General features: G+C 40.1%; 2 protein-coding genes across 2 annotated transcripts in view; both read right to left on the bottom strand.

Annotated features, from left to right (window-relative positions):
- The window catches only part of Fife (regulating synaptic membrane exocytosis protein fife), a 2,091,151-nt gene that overhangs the window by 2,002,937 nt on the left and 63,121 nt on the right, over positions 1 to 25,093 (bottom strand). The gene's annotated exons all lie outside the window — the stretch shown is intronic.
- On the bottom strand, positions 20,302 to 24,115 carry LOC124223670 (uncharacterized). The gene is made up of 3 exons (XM_046635896.1): positions 23,187 to 24,115; positions 20,628 to 20,900; positions 20,302 to 20,401 (listed from the first exon to the last, which is right to left on the bottom strand). Exons 1-3 carry the CDS (start codon positions 24,113 to 24,115, stop codon positions 20,302 to 20,304), a joined length of 1,302 nt encoding a protein of 433 aa, XP_046491852.1.

Here is a 25,093-nt window from a genome sequence, read left to right as displayed (position 1 = left end):
TTGGATACTCGGATTTTATTTCAACACTTTTTGCTTCCTTATAGGGGAAGCTATGTGACGGTGAAAATAGTTTTTTCCAGTTGCCAACGCCAATATGTTTAAAATGTCCTAAAACGTCGAAAAATCATGTCTAAAAATATGTCCGGGTGTGTGTGTGTGTGTTTTTTTTTTAAATTATTGCTAACAGGTTTTTAAAATTAGCGATTATTATTATAGATCCGACTATAAAGTGGTGGACTCTCGTGAAAGATGAAGCGTTCCAACATAGTGGAGATTTCTAGCCACGGCAAAAAGAAAAACAAACGCCAACACGCTTCAATCAGATCCAATGAAAGTGAAGAAGATGATTTGACGACCGGTGAACTTGAAAAAAATTCTGGCGACGTCGGGCAGCTGGAAATCACAGTGACTCAAAATTTACCGTATACTTCATCGAATAAAGATAATTGTATTGTACAGACAACGTCCAAAACACAGCAAAAATACTTTGCATTTTTTGAAGTGTGCTCGGTCGATGAAGAAAAATATGGAAAGTGCTTACTGTGTCTCAAGTCCGGAATTGATCGTCGAATTAAAATGAAGAATTCGAATACTTTTGGGCTTCAAAGACATTTGCGAAATGCACATGATGGCGATTCATCAGTGAAAAACTTTGTCGATCCCAGCACACCATCTGCTACTCGGCAAAAAGATACAAGGACATTCGAGCAAAGAATTGTCGAATGGATGGCAATTAAGTATTTACCGTTTTCGTTTTTCGATGACAATACCACTCAAGACTTTTTCACTTTCCTTAATGGAAACTTTGCATATCCGAAATGGACGAGTTTACAAGAAAAAGTCATCAATCACTTCGTGATCATGAGAGGAGCTGTTTTTAAAGTAGTGAAGAAAGTTGATTCAAAATTTTCTTTGACAGTCGATGGATGGACATCGATCGCTAATCGATCGTATTACGGCATAACGATGCATTACATCGATAATGACTGGAAATTGCAATCTCTACCGCTGGATTTTATTCCATCGAATGGAGCTCACACAGGCAGGGATATGGCTAATCTCGTGCTCGATGTGTTAGAGGAGTTCAAGATTAAATCAAAAATTCAAGGCATCACTCTCGACAATGCGGCTGCAAATACATCGTTCATAGCCGAACTCTCCGATCTCTTATGTCGGGAAGGCATCGAATTCGACGCGAGTGATTCACACTTCCGTTTTTTCGCTCACATTTTGAATTTGGGAGTACAAGATACATTGAACGCTCTGAATCCGAAACACCCAGATTTCGAGTTGTCTACCGATATTGGCAGCTCTGACGAAGAGACCGTATTATCTGTATGGGAACAATCGAAAGAAACGAATGTCATTAATGAATTGAGAAAACTTCTTGCAAAACTGAAAAGGTCTGAGCAGTGGATGAGTAAATTGCACGCATATTGTGACGCCGCCAACGAAAAAAAAATAGCGATAACGATGGACGTGTCAACTCGATGGAATTCGACTTACGTAATGTTGCGAACAGGACTGAGTGTCAAGTCGGCTCTTAACGCACTTATGCACAACTATGGAGAACTTCGCGAGTTGATAATCAACCCTGAAGAATGGGAAATCATCGAAGCTGTGTGCGCGTATTTAAAACCATTCGATCATCTGTCGACGGTTCTCGGTGGTCAAACGTACATTACGTTGCCATTGGTAATTGTGGGGTTCAATATGCTTCTTGACAAAATCGAGACGGTAACTCACCAACTTGATGCGAAGCCATCGCGAAGTTGCGTCGACGAGGAATTTATCGAAGCTTTCCAAGCTAGAAGAGATAAGATGCTCAAACACTACAAGAAAACGAATTGGATATATGGAGTTGTTCTCATCCTCGATTCTCGGCACAAAGTTGGAACGTTTCAACTCACATCTTGGGGTCGTGACATAGAAAAGGCATCAATGGCTAAGATTCAAAAAATTTTTCGCGAACAATATTGGGCAAATTCCACCGTCGAGATGATAGCATCTCAGGGTAAAAGTTTATCGGATCAAGGAAGCCAGGGATCCTTCGATTTATATGAACTTTATGAGGCCTCCACGCAGATTTTTCACGAAGACTGTAGTGAACCACAGCGAGAATTCGAGCGCTATTGCAAACTCAAACGGGCGAGTCGGAACGAAAATATTTTGGAGTGGTGGCGAGACAATTCAAATTCATTTCCGAATTTGGCGAAAATGGCGCGAGATTTCTTAAGCATCCCGGCGACAAGCGTTCCGGCTGAACGTTTGTTTTCGAAGGCCGGTTTGATCCTAAGGAAACACCGAAATAATATGTCCAATGAATCAGCGAGAAGTCTGCTGTGTTTAAACGGATGGCTGACGTGCAGCCTCAAATCAGCGATTCAAAAAAATCTTAACCCGTCCGAACAATAAAAGTGCATTAGAAAGCGTTTTATTTGTATTTAAATTATTCCAGCCCAATCCATGCCCAAGCCCAAGGGCGCCGAGATTATCAAGAATTTCGAAAGTCTCGAAATTCGAGACGAGAAATTTTTTCGAGACGAGAAATTTTTCTCGAAATTCGGGACGAGAAATATTTCTTGAAATTCGAGACGAGAAATATTTCTCGAAATTTTTTCGAGACGAGAAATCCGAAATTCTCGTCTCGTCTCGCTCGACGGCATCACTACTCCGAATTGCTCGGACGGATTATGCCCTCGTCCAACCACTCCTGAATTTGCCTATTAACTTCCTTCTTTACATTCCAGGATAATCTTTTCGGTTGTTAATAGGCAGGAATGTCGTCTTTCAAATAATGTTCATCTTAATATTCGTGGGCTACCTTTTGAGGGCTGGTATTCGTTGATAAGTGCCTGTATTTTGTTTCGCAAATCCTGGTTCTTCACATGTGATATGACAACATGATTGAATTCGTCACTAATGCTGATCCACAGTACTTCTGGCAGCTGCCGATCGTTCTGCGCTTCTGATTCTGTTTTGGAAACTCTGGTGACTGTACTGCCCTTGAAGGTCACATCTGCTTTTCTCATGAAATCTGCGCCTAAAAGGAGTTTATAATTTAAATATTTGGCAGGTACTACGTGTATCACAACTTGGTAGGCTTGATTATCTACTAAAATATCTGCGTCGAAGCTCCCCAGCGTAGAGCTATTATCTAGTCCCACGCTTCGGAATCGTATGCTTTCATTCTGCAGTCTTGGTGCTCCCATCCGTACATCTTTGTCAGATTGCATCAGCGTCAGATCACTTCCTGAATAGATGAGAGCATCCATCATATGGTTTCCCCGGCGTACTTCCTTGACTGGTTTTCTTGACGGATAGGCCTCGGCGGCGTCACAGCTCTTGGTTGGCTGGCTGGTAGCTTTGGGGTTAGTACATTTTGCTGATACATGGCCATATTCGTTACAATTAAAGCATTTGGTACCTCTACTTTTGTTTGGGCAGTCAGGTCCCACGTTCCGCAGTTGAAACAGCGTCTGATTTCTGCATTCGTATTCGTATTCGTGGTTGTCTTTCGTTTTACTTGAGTGGGTTTCGTTTTATTATCAGCTTTAGAGTTCTCCTTCATCTTTCCCTACACCAGAAGCTTCTTGCGTAGCTCCTTGATGTTTCTGGCCCCGTATAAGATTACCTTATTCGCCTCATCATCTCGTATTACGTCAACGATATATCAAATAACGGACTCTGTTTCCAGATAAGCTCGTGACGCAGTTTCCAACATGTTGTAGACATATTCTTGGTAGGTTTCATCAGTTGCTTTTGTCCTTTGTCATAATTCTTTGTGTACTTGGTGACTGCTAACTCTTGGAGCAAATTCAGCTATTAGGGCCTTCTTTAACTGTTTCCATGAGTTTGTACATCGCTCGTAGTTGACGAACAGTTTAGCTGAGCCCTTTAGTAATCTCTTCGCGTACATTACTTTTTGGATATCAGTCCACTCACATAGATCTGCCATCTCCTCGAAGTCTTTCATCCATCTTTTGACAGTTATTCCTTGGTTGCCGCTAAAGGGTAGCATTGATTCGTCTACATCTTTAAACCTCAGTATTGGCTTACGTCTTCGCGGTTCTTCGTGATGGTGGTGGCCGTGGCCGGCTGCTTCGTCGTCGTCTGTTTCATCGTCGTTCGCTTCATCGTCGTTTACTTCGTCGCCGTCTTTATCAACATCAAGAGCTATTGCCCGTTCTAGTCTGTTCACCAGTTCTTCTTTCGTACCTGACGTCTTTAGGCCTCGTGACCTCAGTTAATCTCGTATGTCGTCTCTCGTTGCGTTTGATGCTGAGTTTAGCGACTGCGTGCCGTTTTTCTCACTCATCTTATCGCCGTATCGTTGGGTAGTCGCGTTCGTTAATTAGGGCGTGTGTTGTTAACCTCACTTTTGCCTAGTTCACGCTCAACTGCTCGACTATCCCGGACGAGCCCCTATAAATGTGGGTTTCAGTTGGGAATAACAGTTGCTATGGAAAAATGAATTCACTAAAGTTCAAGGTAAAGTTTTCGGTTACAGGTTTTCCGATCGTTTTTACACTCTTCTTATCTTCGGACCTGTTTCTGTTCTGGTGTCACTCTCTGACGGCCTCTTTTTGCGACCGCGGGAAATTTAAAATTTGGAATATTCCCACATTCATTAAATTTGATAAACTATGGGTTTCTATTTGTTATTTTATACTTCATTTAATAATGGAACATACTGAAGGTTGGAATTGCCCTTATTTTCTCTTTTATTGAATAAAGCAGCTTTCACATATTAATCACGGGTTCTTTCTTTTGAGAGGGAATCCCGTTACCCGTAGGTAGCGCGTATGCGCGTAGAGTTCACATAGAGTGTGCGCACGCACGATTTACACACAGGGTTTATATGCATTGAAACACTGATACTTTCTCAACAACATTATTTGTACATTAGGGTAGTCCTTATTTGAGGTGTTGACGAATTTCGACAAGTGCGCCCCCTATACACGTTCGAAATGAATTTAAAAAAATGTGTGTGAAAACGGAGCGCTGTAGTCCAATTAGAAGACGTGCCTCTAAGCTCGTTTTGTTTCTCATTTGAATAACATGGGATTTTCAGACTACTGCAGTCATTATGTTTTTGAGTTGTCCCCAAGCACGCAAAAAATTCTTTTTCACATAAATCTGTTGTTCATGGGTACAATTACGCGTATATTTTTCCACAAATCGTTATCACAACCCTTACGCCCCCCATCCCCCTGATATTTTACATGACGGCAAATTGATCAACGTGAATACCTGTTTTTAGCCGCTTGGTGCTTGACAGTATTTCACCAATCGAAAGGCAGCCTTATTTGCGTCATAAGTTTGTAAAAAAAAGTAATGTTAAAAGTATTATAAGTAAAAACATCACGAGCTTAAAGGCACGTCTTCTGATTGGACTACAGCGCTCCGTTTTCGGACACATTTTTTTTTTATTTATTTCGAACGTGTCTAGGGGGCGCATTTGTCGAAATTCGCCAACACCCCAAATCAGGACCACCCTATTGTACATATTGACCAGACAAGGAAAGTTTATATTCTCAACATTTTTTTTTTAATTTTAACAGGTCAAGTGTGAAGTCAGAAGAGTTATGTGCACAAAAGAATTGATATTAACCTACTTAAAATGACGTTCCTAACGCTTAAACTGTTACATGTTCAGCGATCGAAGAGGAAGTGATTTCTTCAATCGATTTACAATATGGTAGACATTCAATTGATTTCGATATCAGTGGTTTTGTTTCCTGACCATAATATATGCCTAGAGTATTAAGGGAGCTTTCCAGTGTGAAATTTTCAAAAAATCGATTTTTTTTTTTTTGCTTTATCGAATAGTATACACTCTTCCGAACATTCCCTGAAATTTTCATGCCGAAATTCAGATTTTTTCGGTTACTGTACAGCATTTCTTGGAAGAAGGCAACGGAGCGCTACAGCTACCGCGTCGGCCGTTTGCCCGTGCGACCGTTATTTCTATTGTCTCGTTCCTACCTGCACGTACATGAACTTGGCTCGCCAATTGTCGAAAATGTGAATTCGGACTATTGCATAATTTGGCGTTAATTAGCCGTAAATTAGTCGCGCGACTTATTTTTTTGTCGCACTCAATTTTCAAAAAAAAAGCGGTTGGAGTGCTAAATTCTTGAAAATCAATCAATCACTGTGTGTGGCAACTAGACCCAAAGTACGTATTCTGCGGCAAGCAGATAGTAGAAATCGCTACGCAGTGTGCTGTGTGCACCTTCAATGAAGGTTATGACCCAATTTTAAAAATTTTGGAGACGATGGGATGCACGATAGGGCCGAGCGCCGCAGATTTCGCCGCTAAGTACAAGAATGCGCGCATCACCCAAGCAAACCGCCGGGCGTCCCTGGATAGCAAAGAGGCGAGGACAGCTCGTCGGACTGAACAATCCATTGAGCACGATCTTTTCGAAGAAGCAGAAGGGATATTGCATGGACCTGGCATCGCTGATTGACCGTAAGTAAACGATTTACCTAAAATTTCCTCACTTGAAACTTTGAACGCGTTTTTCTCGAAACAGCATTTTTCAAAACGGTGTCCAACTTGGAGGGCAGAGTTTTAAAGCTATCGAGTTGGATTTTTTACACAATATTCTTAACGTCATTGTTTATCGTGCTATGGAAGCTTTTTTTTTTTTTTTGACATCTTACTATTTTTTTGTAAAAAAAACTGCCAAAAAAAATGCTAAAATCGATACTTTTTTTTCAAACCGGCGCCATTTTTGCAAAAAAAAAAAAAAAGAAAAAAGCCTCCATAGCACGAAAGCCAATTATATACCGATCAATAATCTTTTTGTGTTTTTTGTTTCAGATCAAAATTGTGACCCCCAACGTGGACACCACATCCAAGTGCATTTTCTGCAACAATTGTTTCATCATTTTTATAGATATTGATTAATAAATAAATCGATCTTTAAAAAATTGTTTTGTATTCTTCAATAACCAATTAATATACAAAAAAAAACCAGACCGATTAGACTATTTTTTCTTTAAAAAAAAAATCGCGAAAAACAGCGATTTTTGGGGCTGTCACACTGGAAAGCTCCCTTAAGCGGTAACATTTGATAGGATCACAATGTGTTAGATCAAGTTCAGATGATGTTGGAGTATGAGCGGCTTAAATTTTGGATGTCGGTTCTTCTGTTGACAGTATCATTCTGTGATGTGTAAATCATTTCTTTGTTCACTCTTTTGTACCATTTGTTCTCTCTGTCAACTAATTGAGAATTATCAAACTTAAAGGTATGTTCATTGGTAAGTGAGTAAAACGCTAAAGCTGACCTGTCAGGATCTAAAGATTTAACATCGTATTAGTGATTTGAAATCTGTTTTTTTTTTTAATGTAAGATAGATATCTGGCCTATGTAGCATTTTTCGCAATTGTTGCAATCAATTTTATATACGATATCAGTTTGGTCTAGCGTCGCTGTTGGAGCTTTTAGAGGTGTGCAAAAGTTTACTCAATGTGTTGTTGATTTTATATGAGGTATCGATGTTAAATTTGTTTAGGGTTCTTTTAATTTGTTTTGATAGGCCTTGTACGTATGGAATTGTACCCAGACATTTTGGTCTTGTTTCTAAATTTATTTGAGTGATACTGTTGTAGTATTTATGTACTCTTTTTGTTTTGAAAAATGGCTATCCAATGAAAATGATCTATAACATATAAACGCAACGAGTACATAAATACTACAACAGCAACACTCAAATAAATTCAGAAAACAAACCAGAATGTCTGGGTTCAATTCCATACGTACAAGGCCTGTCACAACAAATTAAAAGAACACTAAACAAATTTAACATCGATAACTCATATCAAATCAACAACGCATTAAATAAACTTTTCACACCTCTGAAAGCTACAACTGCGACGCTAGACCAAACTAATATCGTATATAAAATTGATGGCAACAATTGCGAAAAATGCTACAGAGGCCAGTCATCTCAACATTAAAAAAAAACGGATTGCAAATCACTATACAATACGATGTTGAATCTTTAGATCCTGACAGGTTAGATTTAGCTTTTCACTCACTTACCAATGAACATACATACCTTTAATTTTGATAATGCTCAAATAGTTGACAAAGAGAACAAATGGTACAAAAGACTAATCAAAGAAATTGCGGTATCCGTGAGGTACCTGCGTATGTAGGCGAATGACTGATTGTATATACTACTACGCCGATGTATTGAGAGAGGGAGTGAGTCCGTCTCGAACCAGCAAACAAGACGCAACTAAATGAAGGCTCGCACTATTTACATCTTGAAACTCTCGTTCACCGACCCAATTCCCGCAACTCCTACAGAAATGATTCACATATCACAGAATGATACTGTCAACAGAAGAACTGACATCCAAAATTTTGAGTCGCTCATACTCTCACGTCATCTGAACTTAATCTAACACATTGTGATCCTTTCAAATGTTACCGCTTAATACTCGAGGCAAATATAATGATCAGCAAACAAAACCACTGATATCGAAATAAATTGAATGTCTACCATATTGTAAATCGATTAAGGAAATCACTTTTTCTTTGATCGCCGAACATGTAACAGCTTCAGCGTTTAGGAAGGTCATTTTAAGTGGGTTAATATTAATTTTTTTGTCTGTATAACTCTTTCCACTTCACACTTAACCTGTTAAAATCAAAAAGAATATTTTGAAGATGTAATCTTCCCTTTTCTACCAATATGTTCAAATAATGTAATGAGACATGTGCAATTTAAACTTAACCGCCAAAAAAAGCATGGCTCTAAGCCGCCATAAGTGTATTAACTACGGTTAATGCTTTTCTGATTATATATTTTGTTTTTCGATTCTTGAAACAGAAGCCAGAAGACGGCAGGCAGGGCCCGCCGAAACGTCGCATAATTCTAGCAAAATGCTGAATAGGCATTATGTCATTCATTGACCCCAACCGACGAATCCCTACATGGTTATCATTCCTTGGTCACGAACTTCAAATAATTTGTTTATCTGGTAATGAGAATGGCAGAACTATTGCATTTGCTGCGCGACCCTATTGAGAGAGTTGGACTTCAAAGATGAACTTGTGCCGAGGAGTGGGGGACAGTAACTGAGTACGAAAGCGAGGAAGCTGGCCTATTAGGCTACTGTACAATCTTCTGATTACGACAGGCGGTACACAATTGAAAGTGGGACTCATGCCGATGATTTTAAATTAACTGCAGTGGCAAAAGTTTTTAAAATATGTTTATTTGTGTACCGTACAAATTATCCAGTATCCAACGAATATGGATCATAAAATAGATAACCTGCGCTAAAATATTCAGGCAACGCTAAAAAAGGTCGGTTAGCGACGTTGTTAAAGCCACAGAATGAAGTAGCGGAACATGTAAATCGCTGCAATTGCTTTGTCAGATTCCGATTAACGTTGGTTTGGATAATTGGCAGATCATTGGGACTCATGCCAGTGTAGATTTACCAGTCGCAGAAAATTGAGGTCCTCAGAAGCAAGTAATGAGGGATATCCATCCAAAGCACGCAGGGCTGGAAGCCCCTAGTTTTCCAATGTAATCTCTTGGAAATGTGATACAAAAGAGCAGTAAGTATTTCAAGTTTTGGAGCGCGAAATGTGAAATAATTTCGTACATGCATCCAATACGTGAAGCATAGATTTGGACTAATCCAAATTTCGTAAAGTGTACTTTGACGAAGAAATGAAAAATTAATTCAAATCAGGACTTTAACACGAGGCGCAAAAACTCGAAGTCGTAATGCTAGTCACTGAGCCGCCGATCCGCTTGAGCACAATGCGCGCGAGCAGATTCACCATGCGACGTCGAAACTTCAACCAGTCTTTTTTCAGAAACGGTCGAGCGTTTACGGATAAATCGAAGCACGTATTTATTTATTTTGATCATTCTTTCATTCTGCGAAGTTTCGTGTAAATCCGTGGGTTACAATTGGAGGGCTCTCCTCGTGAGTTATGTAATTTGTTGTATTTCTGTCTGACCTCGTTGACTTAGTCAGTTAGCTCAAACTTAGTCGGCTGTGTACAATTAACCTGCAGCTGAAAGCATTATTATACACGTAGAGGAAGTATCGACAATGAAAATGTATCCCTGAGTACGTGAGACAGAAGGACGAGTAGGATTACATGCTTTCTCTTCCAACGAAAAAGCGTACCTTTAGTGATTAAGTGCTCTAAGCACTGAATTGGCGTAATCCAAATAATGTGTGTAGTTCTAGTGTTTTTATAGTTGTTGAGCCCAAATTTTCTTCGAACTTTCACGACTTTACGAACTGTTGAGAAAAAAACAATATTAGTACACACAATTATTGATACTGAAGCAGTAACAATTATTCTGTATCGAGTATTCACGGATTTGTAGCATGGTGATTTCATTAAAACGAATATTAAAATTGCCAATCAATATTGGAACTTAGTGAAATCTTGTAAAGGCCTAGGCTTACATTGGTAAAAGCGTTGACTGGAGAATACAAGGTACGTCAAAGCTCAGGTACCAAACCCCTGTGCTACGAGCGTGAGTGCTCGGAGAGTTAAACACAGTCGGCCAATCAGAGCTTGCTAGACAAAAAAGGGATGTAGTCCTACTACTCGTCTATACTGTGAATTTATGGTGAACTGGGTTGTCCGAGTGCATCAACACATGCACAGATTTTACACTAGTTAAACCAGCGCAACGCACGCCACAAGTTGTTGCCAAACTAAGGTTAACAAAGGTGTATCAGGATGCCCATAGCTCATCACCGGCGTGGCGGGGGTCACACAAAATGTTAGGAACCATTTCGTCATTGGGTTGATAGCAGTTCGTATCGCACACTGGGCTGCGATTACTCGTGCAAAATCCGCGCATGCGTATTTGAGCTTTCCTCTTCACCAGAAATTTACGGTGTGCCACGAACATAGGAAATATAGAGATGCAGATCAGAGTGCCAGTATAAGCGAGGGTTGTAGCTTACGCAGAAAGCCGGTTAGCCATTCTGGTAGGCTAACCTGAGAAGCGGAATTCGAAGAATATGACATAGAACATGAGCGCAAGTCCAAAAGGATAAAGATTGATTTGTTTACTCGATTCCGGCAAAGACTGCGGGTAAAAATAATGTCTTTCGCGAAATCAATACTAAAATAATTGTTGCACTAATAACGATGTACCGAGAAGAACAAGTTATTGGATTTAATTATTATTAATTGATCCAAATAATTCATGCGTTTGTATAGTCCTGAGAGCACGTTTATTCAAAGCGACAATTGATGTAGTTTTTAATTTAAAAAATCCATCCTTAGGAGCAATGGAATAGTACATTGTATACCAAGGAGGAGAAGTGGGACTTTTAACGCCGAGTACGATGACTCGTACTGAAAACATCCATCGAGGCATCAAAAGTTTTCTCCTTCACGGTGCATACAATACTTTATAAAACAAAATAATGTTTTCGAAGTTTTTCATGGAACGATTATCAATATTATACTAATATGATTCTGAGAGAGCCGATTTCTGATAGATCTCTGTCCGTGGCGGTTGGGTGCAGGGGTGAAGCCTCTGGAGAGGTCGAAGGGCGAAAAAAAAATAGAACTGAAATATCATTGAAGAAAAAAATTTATTATTGTTTTATTTATCGACACTGATAAATTGTGATCATTTTTAAAGGAATCAGTCTTTTATCATTCTATCGAATTTTGGTTAATAACAAAAGTGTAATTACTGAATACTACATTTTGTTTGTTTGGTGATATGTTTTTTCCTTCTGAATGTGATTGACAATGATTAACATCATTATTCTTATCTGATCCCGTTTGGGCGCAGGTAAAAGTTTCAACTTTTCGACGCTTCGGCGGTGGGGCATTGGTGCTATATTCTGTAGGACACCGATGTTATGTTACCAATTTTGGATTTATTTTTTATGGAAACTTCAATGTAATGTTTAGTAATATGGTACTCGAATTCCACCCGTCGTGGCGCCTTAAGGTCGTGATGTTTGCTCCACTGTCGGCGATCAGTGTAGCAGATGTTTGACAAAAGGAATGCCGTCTGTAGGCTTCTGCGCTTTTCAACTGTAGAGATGAAGTGCAATTTGCTTCGGCATATATGATAACTTATGTACCTCGATGACTTTTGTTGTACATTTGCCTTCCTTGTAATTCAAAAAGAATCAATGGTTTGATGAATTTTTTGGTTGTAATTCAACGTATTTCTGTACGATTTTAGCAAATTCTGCTACAATGACGAAGGTGCGATGTATTTTGGTTTTAGTGGTTGGAAGATTGACATAAGTCTCTAATTCATTACTTCGGTCAGCCTCACAGATTCCAAAAATAAGAATAGTTTGCAATATACCGTGGGTCCATGAGGAAAGTGCGCACGGCTACTCAATCAGGCGGTAACTGTCAGCCAATAAAATTCGAACGACTTGACGCACACACATAAGGTGCGCACTTTCCTCATAAACACACGGTATATGTACATTTAGTTATGTGAAAAAATTACACGTGAATATTGTAAACCAAATGTATTTTGAAATTACATTTGTTACGTGGGGGTGGGCGTGTGCTAGGCGGTGCTAGTTGATGATTAATAAATAATAAGAGATTCTCCCACGTAACGACAATGAATAAAAATTAAAACTAAGAGAGACTTACCTCTCGATAAGCCGGTAATGTGGATACGTTGTTGCCTAGTCCTATACAGATCTGTGATGCTTGTTTAAATGATCGAGGCTAATTTATAATAATGAAAATGGGAAAAGGTCGTCGTTGAAAATAAATGGTTTGAAATGATTTAACTGGTAAAAGATAAAGTATATTCTGTAACAATGAATGACGGTAATGACGTAGAAGCCGAAAGTAACGATTTATAAAGTGTTTGAGTTCACACAACAATCCACCCCGACGGACGAATTTATATTCAAATGCAAAGAAGCTGCAGAATCACTAAGTTTGACTGTTTGCGTGTTTGAGCAAATCGTGTGTTATTCTATTCTAAACGATATTATTATTTGATACCAAAGACATCTATCCTGAACGATTCTTATAACTAACCGGTCGTGATAATTTGATATTGTATCTCTCTTTTTAGATTATCTTGAATTTGAATTAACATGCAGTTGGTTACATCCGGCCGGCCAGCAAAAGCACACACCATGTAACTATTAGGTTGTCAATCATAATCAAGCTCTAATCATGAGGATCAATCTCGTTGATCAATAGGGTTGATCAGATGAAAACCTCAATTCACAAGAATATCTGAGGAAGCGCTTATGCGGATTGGTCAGACATAAGCGTATATAATTTATGTCAAGAATTTTAATTGCTTATAGCCTATAATAATTATGAAGTGGGGCCGCCCTGAAGACTGGAGAATAACTCTCGGAATTCCCAAAGGAATTGTCTGTAGCTGGACACCAATTTTTTGTTGTTGTTATTTCAAATTGTGTTTAAATCTTGGAAACAATACGTTTGATCTAATTGGGGTAGTGAAGCTAGCCACCAGCTCTAGTCTTACTTTTGAATGGATATTATGATAGTAAATTTTGATTAGAAAGGTGAAATTAAGAATTCGTTCGATGTTGGAGATTAGTACTCGGATTGACTTATCTTTAGACGTGTTGTTGTGGTGACGAAATTGAGAGCCGTCGGATCGTGTCGGTCTGCGTCAGTAGTATTCTGGAGCAGCGCCTCACCTCGAGTTCTTAAGGGTGGATGGATGATATTGGAAACGATGAACCTGGTCCCTCAGTCTTGATTGATTTCGATAGGTTGATTATCAAAAAGTTACTGTTCACAATAAATGTCCGAATGTTTCACTCGCGGTTTTGATATGAGATGGTTTGGATTATCATTATTTAAATGATTGTTTTACAAAAGTAATGAAGTTCTTGATCAATAAAGTAAATGCTCAATATTACCAGATCCGGATTAAATCTGGGCCGAACTTGGTTCAATTTGAGGAAAACGGAATATCATAAAAATGTGTATTCTCGAAGATATAAGAAATAGTAAAGAACAGGAAAGAATTTGGAAGGTAGGAGATAGCAAGTCTTTTCAAATCGCAAGATAATATGAATTCTCGAGTTGATGGATTAGCAAGATATTTTAGGCCGGTCACAACTAAGATTTTCTGAACACTACAATTACTCAATAAGGGCTGATACGGGTTGACGTCCACGTACTTCGCGACTTGATAGACGAAAGACATGGCTTCATGGGCCTGAGGGTCCAAGGAGTTGCAGTTGCAATAAGTTACAACGATAATTAGCCAACGAAGTGCGAGGGCGACCTTCGGGTGCCCAAATCTACACGGTCAGCGTTACTTCACGCTCTTCGATGGTGTTCCGACGATTCTCAATCTCGTTGCTTACACGTGTAAGATGTTGACGAAAAGTATCCTAATATAATTCCCACGCATTCATCCACACATCTTAACAGATAATCTATTTCAATGTGGTGGTTCCAAAGGTAGTGGTTCATGCTAATTATTGGTGATAATTTTGACTTAAACAGAGAGATATTTCTAGGCTGAGCGCTGCTAATGCTAATTCAGCAGTCTCTTGTCTCAGTTCTTGGTACCAGTTATAAGAAACAAAGTTGAACATTATGCTATGGATCGTTGCTGGTCTCTACGTGACTTTTGCCAGGAGGGGTGGAACTCGCCGGTCTAGGCAATACGATATTTTAATGTTATCTATGGCTGTAGCTTTCGTTACAGCGTCGAAAGCGAATTTTGAAAAACACTTCACGTATTGAGAGTCCTAGTTATATCGTGACTTCGAAAAAGGTACGCCCAAGCAATACGCCGGACGTAACACATTTGTTGCTAGATATTCGTTATCTGGAGCGTTCGTCAAAAATATTTTAATTTCTTTAGATGGAAGCAAATTTCAATTTTTACTGATGAATCCAGAAGAATGTTATTTTAGAAATGCTTTCAAGGTAAGATAACTGTCAATGTCAATATATTTTGTGATTTATATAGTCGCTTTCAGCATTGTCAATGACTCGTAATTTTTTGCTCAACTCACAGAAATACGCTATAACGATCGATTCGGAAGTCAATTTCGTTTTGTGTTTTTGCTTCAAATTCATAAACACAACGTACGTGGATTCGTACATTGCTATGATTTAAATGGCAATAAATCGGTTTGGGCAATTTCTACACGTTCTATCAGTTGGGGCGGCATGCCTTGCATCCACTCGTTGCTGTTTGTTTTCTTAATCTCGCCCAATTTTATTTTAATTTTTTTGTTTAACACACGGTTTAATATATAAGATCTTGGAGTACCGGATCGATAAACTGATAGTTTGGTCTGTTACGTGAAGTTATAACTAAGATTTTCCCGTCACTGTATTCTCGACGTAACATACCAACGAATGGCAGTACATTTGGAACAAAACTAATATACGGCATACATCAATGACCAGGAGCTCGAAGAAATGCGCATGCGCAAACTACAATTTTAAAGATGTTTAATTAAATAGAGATTGAGCGACATAACTGGAAGAAGTTACAGATTTCGTCGCAAGAGGCACAATTTGAGAAAGTTGCATGTGGTTTGTATATGAATGCACCTCAGTACACTACTATGTTAAGGGGGTATTCTAGTGTAGAGGCATGAATTTGAGGTGTTTTTTGAAGTGCTATAAACAAAAAACAAAAAATATTTTTACCATCCATTTTTTTATCAGGCGTTTATTATTATTTCACGATTACAAAAAAAAAAAAAACAAGTCAAAAAATACAAAATTGAAAGTGCTATGAGTTGTTGAAGTGGGGGGTACAAAAAAAATGGCGCGCCAATGTTGTCACGATTGCAAGCATTTTCAAAATCAGAAAAAAAAAAGATTATTAATCTACATAAACGCAGCTATCGTACTAACTAAAAAAAAGTCGAAAAAAAAATTTTTTTCGACAAATTACGGCTGTCCGAAAAAATAATACGTTTTTTTTTACTTTTTTGGACGTTTCTGAATTTTTTAAAAATAGTAAACATTATTATCTCGTTATAATAATAGTTCGTGCGATAGAGACATGTATTGAGAAGATTCTCACTAAATTTCAAGTAAATCGGTTCAATAGAACTTGAGAAATCATGTCAACCGTTTTGAAAAATGTAGTTTTGAGAAAAACGCGTTTAAAGTTTCGAGTAAAATTCGTTCCAGCCGAGCCAGTATTGAAGACGTGTCACTAAAATAGCTGTATCTCTGAAAATAATTGAAATTTTGACTTGTCCTTTTAAGGACACATTCTTGAAAGGTTAAGCTTTGAAAATATAAAAAAAAAAAATCGATTTTTTCAAATTTCTACACTAGAATACCCCCTTAAGCCATTTAAAATGGACCCAGTCGTCCGTGAGACGATATAAAAGAATAATATCCAATATTAAGCGAGAAAAAATGCACGAAAAATTGTGAATTCGAATATCTTAGGTGAATTGAAAAATTAACGATGGAGCCAGGAATCGAACCTGGTATCTAGAGATGCTTTGCCGGAGACTCTCTAGATACCAGGTTCGATTCCTGGCTCCGTCGTTAATTTTTCAATTCACCTAAAATATTCGAATTCACAATTTCTCCGACATAACTCACTAAGCTGCTCTTCTGGTTTGATATTCTTATCAAAGCATTACATGATTCCGTTACGGGCTGGATTTTTATTGGTTATTATTTATTCACGGAAAACCAAAATTCGCCACAATGAATTAACGCTCGTACAAGGACAGATTTCGCAAACACAAATTACGTTAGATGAACACAGACTCTTCCTCTCTTGGTTGAGCTTCTGAAATAAAACTTGTCACTTAACTTGAGTTGATCTGGATTATCTCAGGCTGTGTGGGCGGCTCTGCGTGTCCAGCAGAGACTGGATAAGAGATAAATTGCGAAATTGTCTCCATCTTCTGTAAAAGCACCCCATGTTGGAATAATGCGTTAGCAAGATCAGGTTCTCCTGCTGCGCTTGTACTTTCTCAATGTTTGTGAACAAAATCAGGATTAAACAGAAAGTATTTTATTAAATCCCGATGACATATAGGCGATACACATGTGAAGTTCTGCATTTCTCGTTGATAGACACAGGTAAACCTACTGATATGGACATTTGTCAAGGTACAATTGTGATGTGTGAACTCATAACTAAGCGAAGTGACTTAGCTACAAGTGATGTACGAGAGAAATGTATACTCAAGGAATCGCGTCTTTAACACCGGGGGTGAAAGTGCACCTCGGAGTGCGAAGCCTCGACGACTCGACGATTTGACGTTTTGACAGCGACGATTCCACAGCGACTGGTTTTATGGTTAAGCAACATTCAATATATCGACTGAACTCAGGAGGGTAGGAGACAGTGCCAAGTACCTCCATGAGTGGTTCGGCAGGGGTTGGAAAAAAAACCCAGAGACGCCTACGTCACATTCGTGAGGCCCTCGGCGTGGGACCATCAGCCTGCAGTACCTGGCAAGGCGTCTGGCGTCCACATGGCCGCCACAACCAGGGTAAGTCCGAGGTCCGGAATTTGTCGAACGTGTCCAGGCCTTGTCTCTTTGGCTAGACGTTGGACAAAACCTTTCCAGGCATGGTTTATTGTTGGAACAGTCGACATGCATTTTTTATGGCACTTGAAAGACCCGTAGGGTAAAACCTGGCTTGGGATTGCCGCCCCTCATGGTGTGGAAAATTTCATAAGTCAGTTCAGCGACATGTAAACCTTTATAACTATTGCTTGAGTATTTATATTGGGCTGGGTAGGACCGACACGCCGTTTAAAAATTGTGTGACATTATTTATTTTAATTATCGACTCTGGCTAAAAGAATGAAATTATTATAAAATGAGGTCCGGGGCAACATAAATAATTGTCTTAGACACTTTATGAATTTAACAAGATTATAAATAAATGATATTGATTCCTTTTACTTAAATGATTGCATCTTTTCTTTAAAATTACATTTACAGGTGCGTTTATCACCTCTCTTCTACTCGCCATTCGTTTCTTGATCTTTCATACCTTCGGCGTTGCGCGTGCACCCTTCTCACACCCACACGCACACACACCACACAGTTGAGTTCGATGTAGCATACAAAATTGTGCGTATTTCAACAGAAATTTTGTCTATTTATTGTATACTAGTAGTGTACATATGACAGTTCTGGACCCACACAATGGCGCGCTCCTCCCTGGCCCCGCCCCCCCCCCCCCCCCCTCAATCCGTGGCGCTACCCCCCCCCCCCCCCCCCCTCGTTGATCATTTTCGCGGTTTGCCGCAAGATGGCTATTTTCATAGGATTTGACACACTCTCACACACACACACACACACACACACACACACACACACACACACACACACACACACACACACACACACACAAAAAATAATTCCTGTCGAGACTTGTATGGCGCCGGAAAGCCGCACATAAATCGGATAGGGTAGAAACCCGCTAGATCTATTGAAAAAATTCCGTGAAGTTGCTCTTTAAGATTGTGCCGACAATGAACTTTGCTGGTGAAGATGTACTGAAATCAATCTGGGGCAAAGGGGGTGGTCCCATAAAAATTCTTCGCACAATATGCGTGTCGAGACTTGTCCAATGGAAAATTGTAGTGGGGGTGGGTGGTATATAAAGCGTACGCCTATCGTAATCGTCACTCTGTTCTCATCGTATTCTCATTGTGAACTGTTCTCGCTTGTGAAATAACCTCGAAACGCGATGGATCTAGCAAAAGTTAACCACGTCAGCCGCCTGGAGAATCGGCCAACCAAGAAGATGTCGGAACTCGAAATTGGGGAAGTGAATGACTTCATCGGGTTACGACTGGTCAAAACAAAATTCGGGGCACGTGTTCTGGCGATGATCGATTGAGAATACGTCTTTTTACCACCGAGAATCGTAAGAGTTCTACAAGAAGATTCCAGTCAGCTGACTGAAATGTGTAACATGGCCAGGGAAAATCGTCTGCAAATGAAATACCTTGGTGGAGAATTCAACAAGTTTGAATTCACATGAAGTTATCTGCCATAAATAAACTATGCAATCGCCCTCTACTTCCACAAAATTCATCCACGAGGGGATAAAAGCGGGTGTGCTGGAGATGGAATAGTCAGTCTTCCACATACCATCCGTCAGTACATTCGAGCGCAACATTCCCACTCCTCGACATGGCGATGATCCTAGACGTACAATGTTTTATTGGTCATAACATGAAGTTTGTACCCAAGGAAGTCGCAGTCATGAATGTAAACGGGTCGGGTCTCGATTACATCATTTTCAAGCGGTCCTATTATTTGGCAAGCTCACCACATTAATGTAGAGCGACCAATGTATGGTTGACACACAATCACCACGGAATATCATAGAATGCGGGCAACAAATCTTACGAGGATGTGACGAAGAATGTGAGAAAAATGGTTGGAAATACGTGTTACGTATACGTCAAAGGGGCGGAGAAGAAAGCATGGCTGACGGAGATCGTCGATGCTACAACGAGGGTTATTATTATGGAAGATTTGCATATCATACCCCCTCCAATGGAAAAATTGCGGTATATGGAAGCGGCACCGTGACATGACTTGAACCATGGATACTCTCCAGTGAATAACCTCCAGCAAGCAGCAGTGCCAGGCTCAGTTTGGTATAATGACAACTCTGGATACATCCCGGCATACAACTGCGCCTTGAAAATGTGCAGCGACTCAGGAGTTGGTATTCGAAGGAGTGTACCAGCTCCCTCGAGAAATCCTTCCGTCTGTACAAAGAATTGGACAGTTTCAAGGTAATGATGTCCGAGGATATAGCTTGTTCACCAAAAGAATTCATTCACTCATTCGCATCAAACTCCATCAATGATGCGTGGGATGAACTACCAGAGAATATGAAAATGGACTACGTCATCGCAAGTTTCCGCAGATGTAGCATACATTACACACCAGAACCCGATGGCGATATGGTGGATGAACCGAATCCTCTAATTAAAGACTGACTAGGTTGCAATCGTGTGTATAGATAATATGGACAATATTGACCACAATAATAATAGATTTAGCGTGGTTTATTTCTCAAAATAATCCATAAAATCATTATCGTTATCCTGTTCGCTAACATCAACATCATCATCATCGTCATTATCATCATCATCGCTATTTTCGGCATCTATAATTATTACGATAGTTTCATTCGCCCATTTTTCAATAATTATTTCTTCACATATATCCCCGTAATTTATATGATGTTAGCCGTTTGGCCTCACTCGAGCAGCTCGCGCGTCCTCAACGAGTTCCCGAAACTCCTGCGACGAGAACTAGCGTGTTGCTTCGGAAAAGCCCATAACTATCTCTGCCTCAGCCTCTTCATCCTCACCCCAATCAACGATTACCCACTCATCACCATCATCATCATCACTTGAATCATACTCGTGATGGGAATCAGATGCAATTTTTTCGAAATTGATTCGTGATGAAAAATCTGTAAAAAGAGCAAACCAAAATGAAAAGTTGATGCTGCTGCACTCACCATTTATATACATGATAAATCTTCAACCCAGAAATGTTTCCACGTATTCAAAATGACGGATACGATGACAGTATGGAAGATACTAAAATTTTATTTTAATTTGGTGCTACACACCAATCCTCGTCCGAATAATAGCCATCATCGTCAGCTCTATCGATGTCTACCAGCATTTGATGGATTTGATTAATCTCATCAAGAAGCAATCTGAATCTGACGTGTACATCTTCGCAACCGTCGAAATCATCAGCAAACTCCACCCGCTCCTCATCAACATCGTCGTCATTCCCCTCCTCCTCATTCTCCACATCAGTCGGTGATGGTGATGATTCTAGATGATGATGCTCGCCAGTCAAATTTTGCTGAAACTCGTGATCATCATCACCAGCACTGTTGTCAATACATGGTTCGGTGTGGGTAATCTACGTATCGGCATCACTATCGATCATTTCATCATCATCCTCCTCCTCATCGTAAGCCACCTCTCTGCACACCCGCTTATAAGTTGGCGATCGTGGTGGTGAATTGGGTGGGGAGTCTGACGGTCCTCTTTTCCATCCAATAATTTTTTTTTTTTTTTGATACGATTTTAAAATTTTTCCAGAATTTTTATGGATATGGTGATAGGGAATACAGAAAAGTTGAAACAAATCGAAAAACTTTGTCAACATATTAATCAAATGCGATAATCATTACAGAATTCAAATCAACATTCACAGTATCGTAAGAGGATTGGCTCGGCGCCATATACGTATATATGTGTATTCTATAAAGTACTCACAAAAAATATTAACTCGTCGAAGTCTAAAGATTTTTCAAATGAACACCGTTTTTTTTTTTTTTTTTCATAACTCACTTTATCAAAAACGCTTGTTATCACACGAAGGATTTTCAAAATCACTGGAGAAGTTTCAAACCGCTGTTAAAATTTATACTAAAGGAGTCGCACCCACCCTTCACCGAACAAAAACCAGCCGGCCAATCATTTGTAGAGCATGCACCACGTGACATACAGACAAAAAAGTTACGCGGGGGCAGTATAGGCTAGGAGAAAATTTTCTCAAGAGCTCACCTGCTTTTCGTTCATTGATTTTTCCCATCACACGCTGATTAACGACTCATAAAACTCGAAAACTGTATGTGCACATTATCGCGCCAAACACTGCTCGCTATTTGCTTTTAGTTGACCGATTTTTCCCATCACAAGCCTCACGCTGATTAACGAGTCCTAAAACTCAAAAACTGCATGTGCACATACCATCCGATCAAGAGTTGGCAAGACAAGATTTTTCTCACGCCAAACACTGCGTACTACCAGCTTTTCGTTGGCCGATTTTCTTCTCGTTGCATATCCCACGCTAATATGGTTCGGGGTATGCAGGCTTGGACTTGTTCGCTTCAACCCTTCAGGACATAGGTGTTTTGACTGCCATTATTTACTCTGGCCATGAGAAAAAATCTCATGGCTTCTGCGCATGCGCTCAGTATATTTTGAATACAGCTTTCTTAAGAAAATATCATTTATTTATAATTTTCAATGTTTTTTAAGGTAAAATAATTGCTCAAATTTATTATTATAGTAATATCAATTAAAAAAAAAATAATAGAAACAAATATTATTAATAATCATCATTTTATTGTGTTACTTGAAATTAAAAGTAGTAGTTATTTCATTTTTCAAGATTAACAGTCCTCTTAAGTAATAAATTGCACAAAAATTAAATCTTAGTACGTAAATGTCTTTGTAAGACTTACAAATTACTAAAATGAATTAAAATTATTAAATAAATTATTAATTTGGTAGTAGACTAGCAATTGTTACATTAAAATCACGTTTACATGGACTAGTCATAAAAGTATAATAATAAACACTGGGTGGGAATTATAAAAATAGGTAACACATTTGTGAAATTTTTGAAACAAATAGATAATGTATGTCATATAGTTCTTATCAACACTAATAAGTCACCATCATCAAAAGTCAGGGACATTGTGGACAGAGAAGAGTAGTATGTTTGAGGCAAATAGTCAACCCACAAACAGAGCAAGATTTTTTTGAATAATTATTTTTTTGACGTGGACAAAATCGACAGACCTGCCTTGTTGAGTTAGTTTCAACTGTTTGAACCTGTACGTTGCCCATGTTTAGAGAGAAGGTAAAAAGATATGGATCATCGACGTGGGATCCGCGAATTAATGATGAGAACAAGTGTAAATGAAACGAAAGTGTTGTTGAGATGGGGAGAGATGATGAATACCGATAATTGAGAATTTTATTGGTTTCGATGAGGCGATACAAACCGTATCGCAAGAGAACGTTACAGAGAGTGATGATTTTACAGAGCGAGAGAACACATAGATTATAATTATACACATACATGATTTCGAGATAGTAGACAATACATGAGATACAGCTGATGGGTTTTGAGTCGCGACACGGGCAAGCGGCGAGATTTGACGCAGAGACGGCAAGTAAACATTGCACGCGAGTGTGCGTACATGTGCGAGGACGATTTTGAGTGTCGCGAGACACACATTTAACTATTCGATACCTTGCCGAAACATACCGCCCGCTTCGCTATCGGTAACGATCGCGAAATTAGATTATGCCGCCCACCGTGCGTTATTTATTCTTAGAGTCAATAATTGTCTTAAGAGGACACTGGAAGCACACACAATTTTACGATTGGACGTTTTAACACAGAGGATTTCGTTTTAACGGTCACAACGCGAACGAGACCGTCGGTTCCCGGATGCACTTCGATCACTTTCGCGAGGGGCCACACAGATGAAGGTAGATTTTCGTTCTTTACGAGAACGATGGATCCGATTTTGATGTTTCCGTGATGAGTCTGCCATTTCGAGAGGTTTTGGAAGGACTGAAGATACTCCGTACTCCACCGTTTCCAAAAATGCTCCAGCATTTGACGCGAGTGTTGCCAATGCGATAGCCGTTGAACTGGCACCTCGATGAGTGACGGCTCAGGAATTGTGTTCAATGCTGAGCCGACGAGAAAGTGTCCTGGAGTCAAGGCACTTGGATCCCGTGGATCGTCCGAGATAGCGCAAAGAGGTCGAGAATTAAGCGTGGCTTCTACTTGCGTGAGGAACGTCGCGAATTGCTCGAACGTTTGAGTAGCTTCTCCGATGACTCGTTTGAGGTGAAATTTGACTGATTTCACTCCAGCTTCCCATTTTCCACCGAAATGAGGCGCGAAGGGAGGATTGAACCGCCACTGGGTTCCGTGTGATGCGAGGATGTTTGCGATTTCTGAGAACTCCTTTGACGATGCAGCGAGAAGACGGCGAAGTTCTGAGTCTGCGCCGACGAGATTCGTTCCACAATCGCTTGCGATTGAGGCACAAATTCCTCGTCGAGATGTGAAGCGTTTGTACGCCGCGATGAATGCTTTCGTCGTGTAGTCCGAAACTAGCTCGGGATGCACAGCCGAGGTCGTGAAGCAGATGAAGATAATGATATATCCCTTGCATGATTTCGCTTCTCTTCCGCGGGAGGCTCGAATCGAGAATGGACCAGCGTAGTCAACGCCAGAGTGAAGAAACGGCCTTGATTGCGTGACTCGAGACTGAGGGAGTTGGCCCATCTGTTGGCTGCTGAGGGTGGCGCGATGACGCGCACAAGGAACGCAACGATGTATGAACATGCGGATCGGTACTCTTCCTCCCAGGATCCAGTACCGCTGTCGGATTGTAGCGAGAGTGAGTTGCGGACCTCCGTGGAGCGTCAACCGATCATGATGATCGATGATCAATGTGGAGAACGATGATTCGCGAGGCAAGATGAACGGGTGCTTTTCGTCATACGAAAGCAATGAGTGATTCAGTCGACCACCGATTCTGAGGAATCCGTTCGAATCGATGAACGGCGTGAGTCGCGATAGTGGATGACTTCGAGTGAGACTTGAGCTTGTCTCGATTTGGCGAATTTCTTCTGCAAAGTACGCCTGCTGGGTCACCTTGGTCCAAAATAGTTGGGCGTCGCTCAATTCGAGAGTAGAGATCGGTCCGACAGTGATAGACGTGTTTACGCGATTCGATGTCGTCTTCGCGAGGAACCGATTTGCTGCGCGTTTACACAATGATGTGACTTTGAGGAGAGTCGATAGTTTTGAGTAGCGATCGACGAGATCCCAGATTTGTAGCGGCTTAGCTGTTGCGATGTGCGTCGACAGCCCTTTTCTTTCCTCGAGATGAATGTTTTCTTCCGGTCGCGGAAATAAGGATGGCCAATTGACAGAAGGCTTAGAGAGCCAGGATGGTCCGAAGGTCCAAAGTTCTGATTTTTGGAGTTGCTCCGGAGATGCACCACGAGACGCAAGATCAGCGGGGTTTTCAGAACCCGAGATGTGATACCAACGAGCGCGCGCGAACTCTTGGATTTCCGTTACGCGATTACGAACAAATTCCTTCCACCGCGATGGGTGGCTTTTGATCCACGCGAGCGCGACTGTGGAATCCGTCCACAGATAAACCGGGGTGTTTTCGAAATTAAGAGTCTTTTCCACATGACATATCAACCGGACGAGAAGATTCGCAGCACAGAGTTCGAGACGAGGAATTGT

This window comes from Neodiprion pinetum, chromosome 7 (assembly GCF_021155775.2).
Source record: "Neodiprion pinetum isolate iyNeoPine1 chromosome 7, iyNeoPine1.2, whole genome shotgun sequence".
Lineage (NCBI taxonomy): Eukaryota > Metazoa > Arthropoda > Insecta > Hymenoptera > Diprionidae > Neodiprion > Neodiprion pinetum.
Note: the sequence above shows the minus strand (reverse complement) of the source record. Positions and strands in the feature narration are given on the sequence as shown.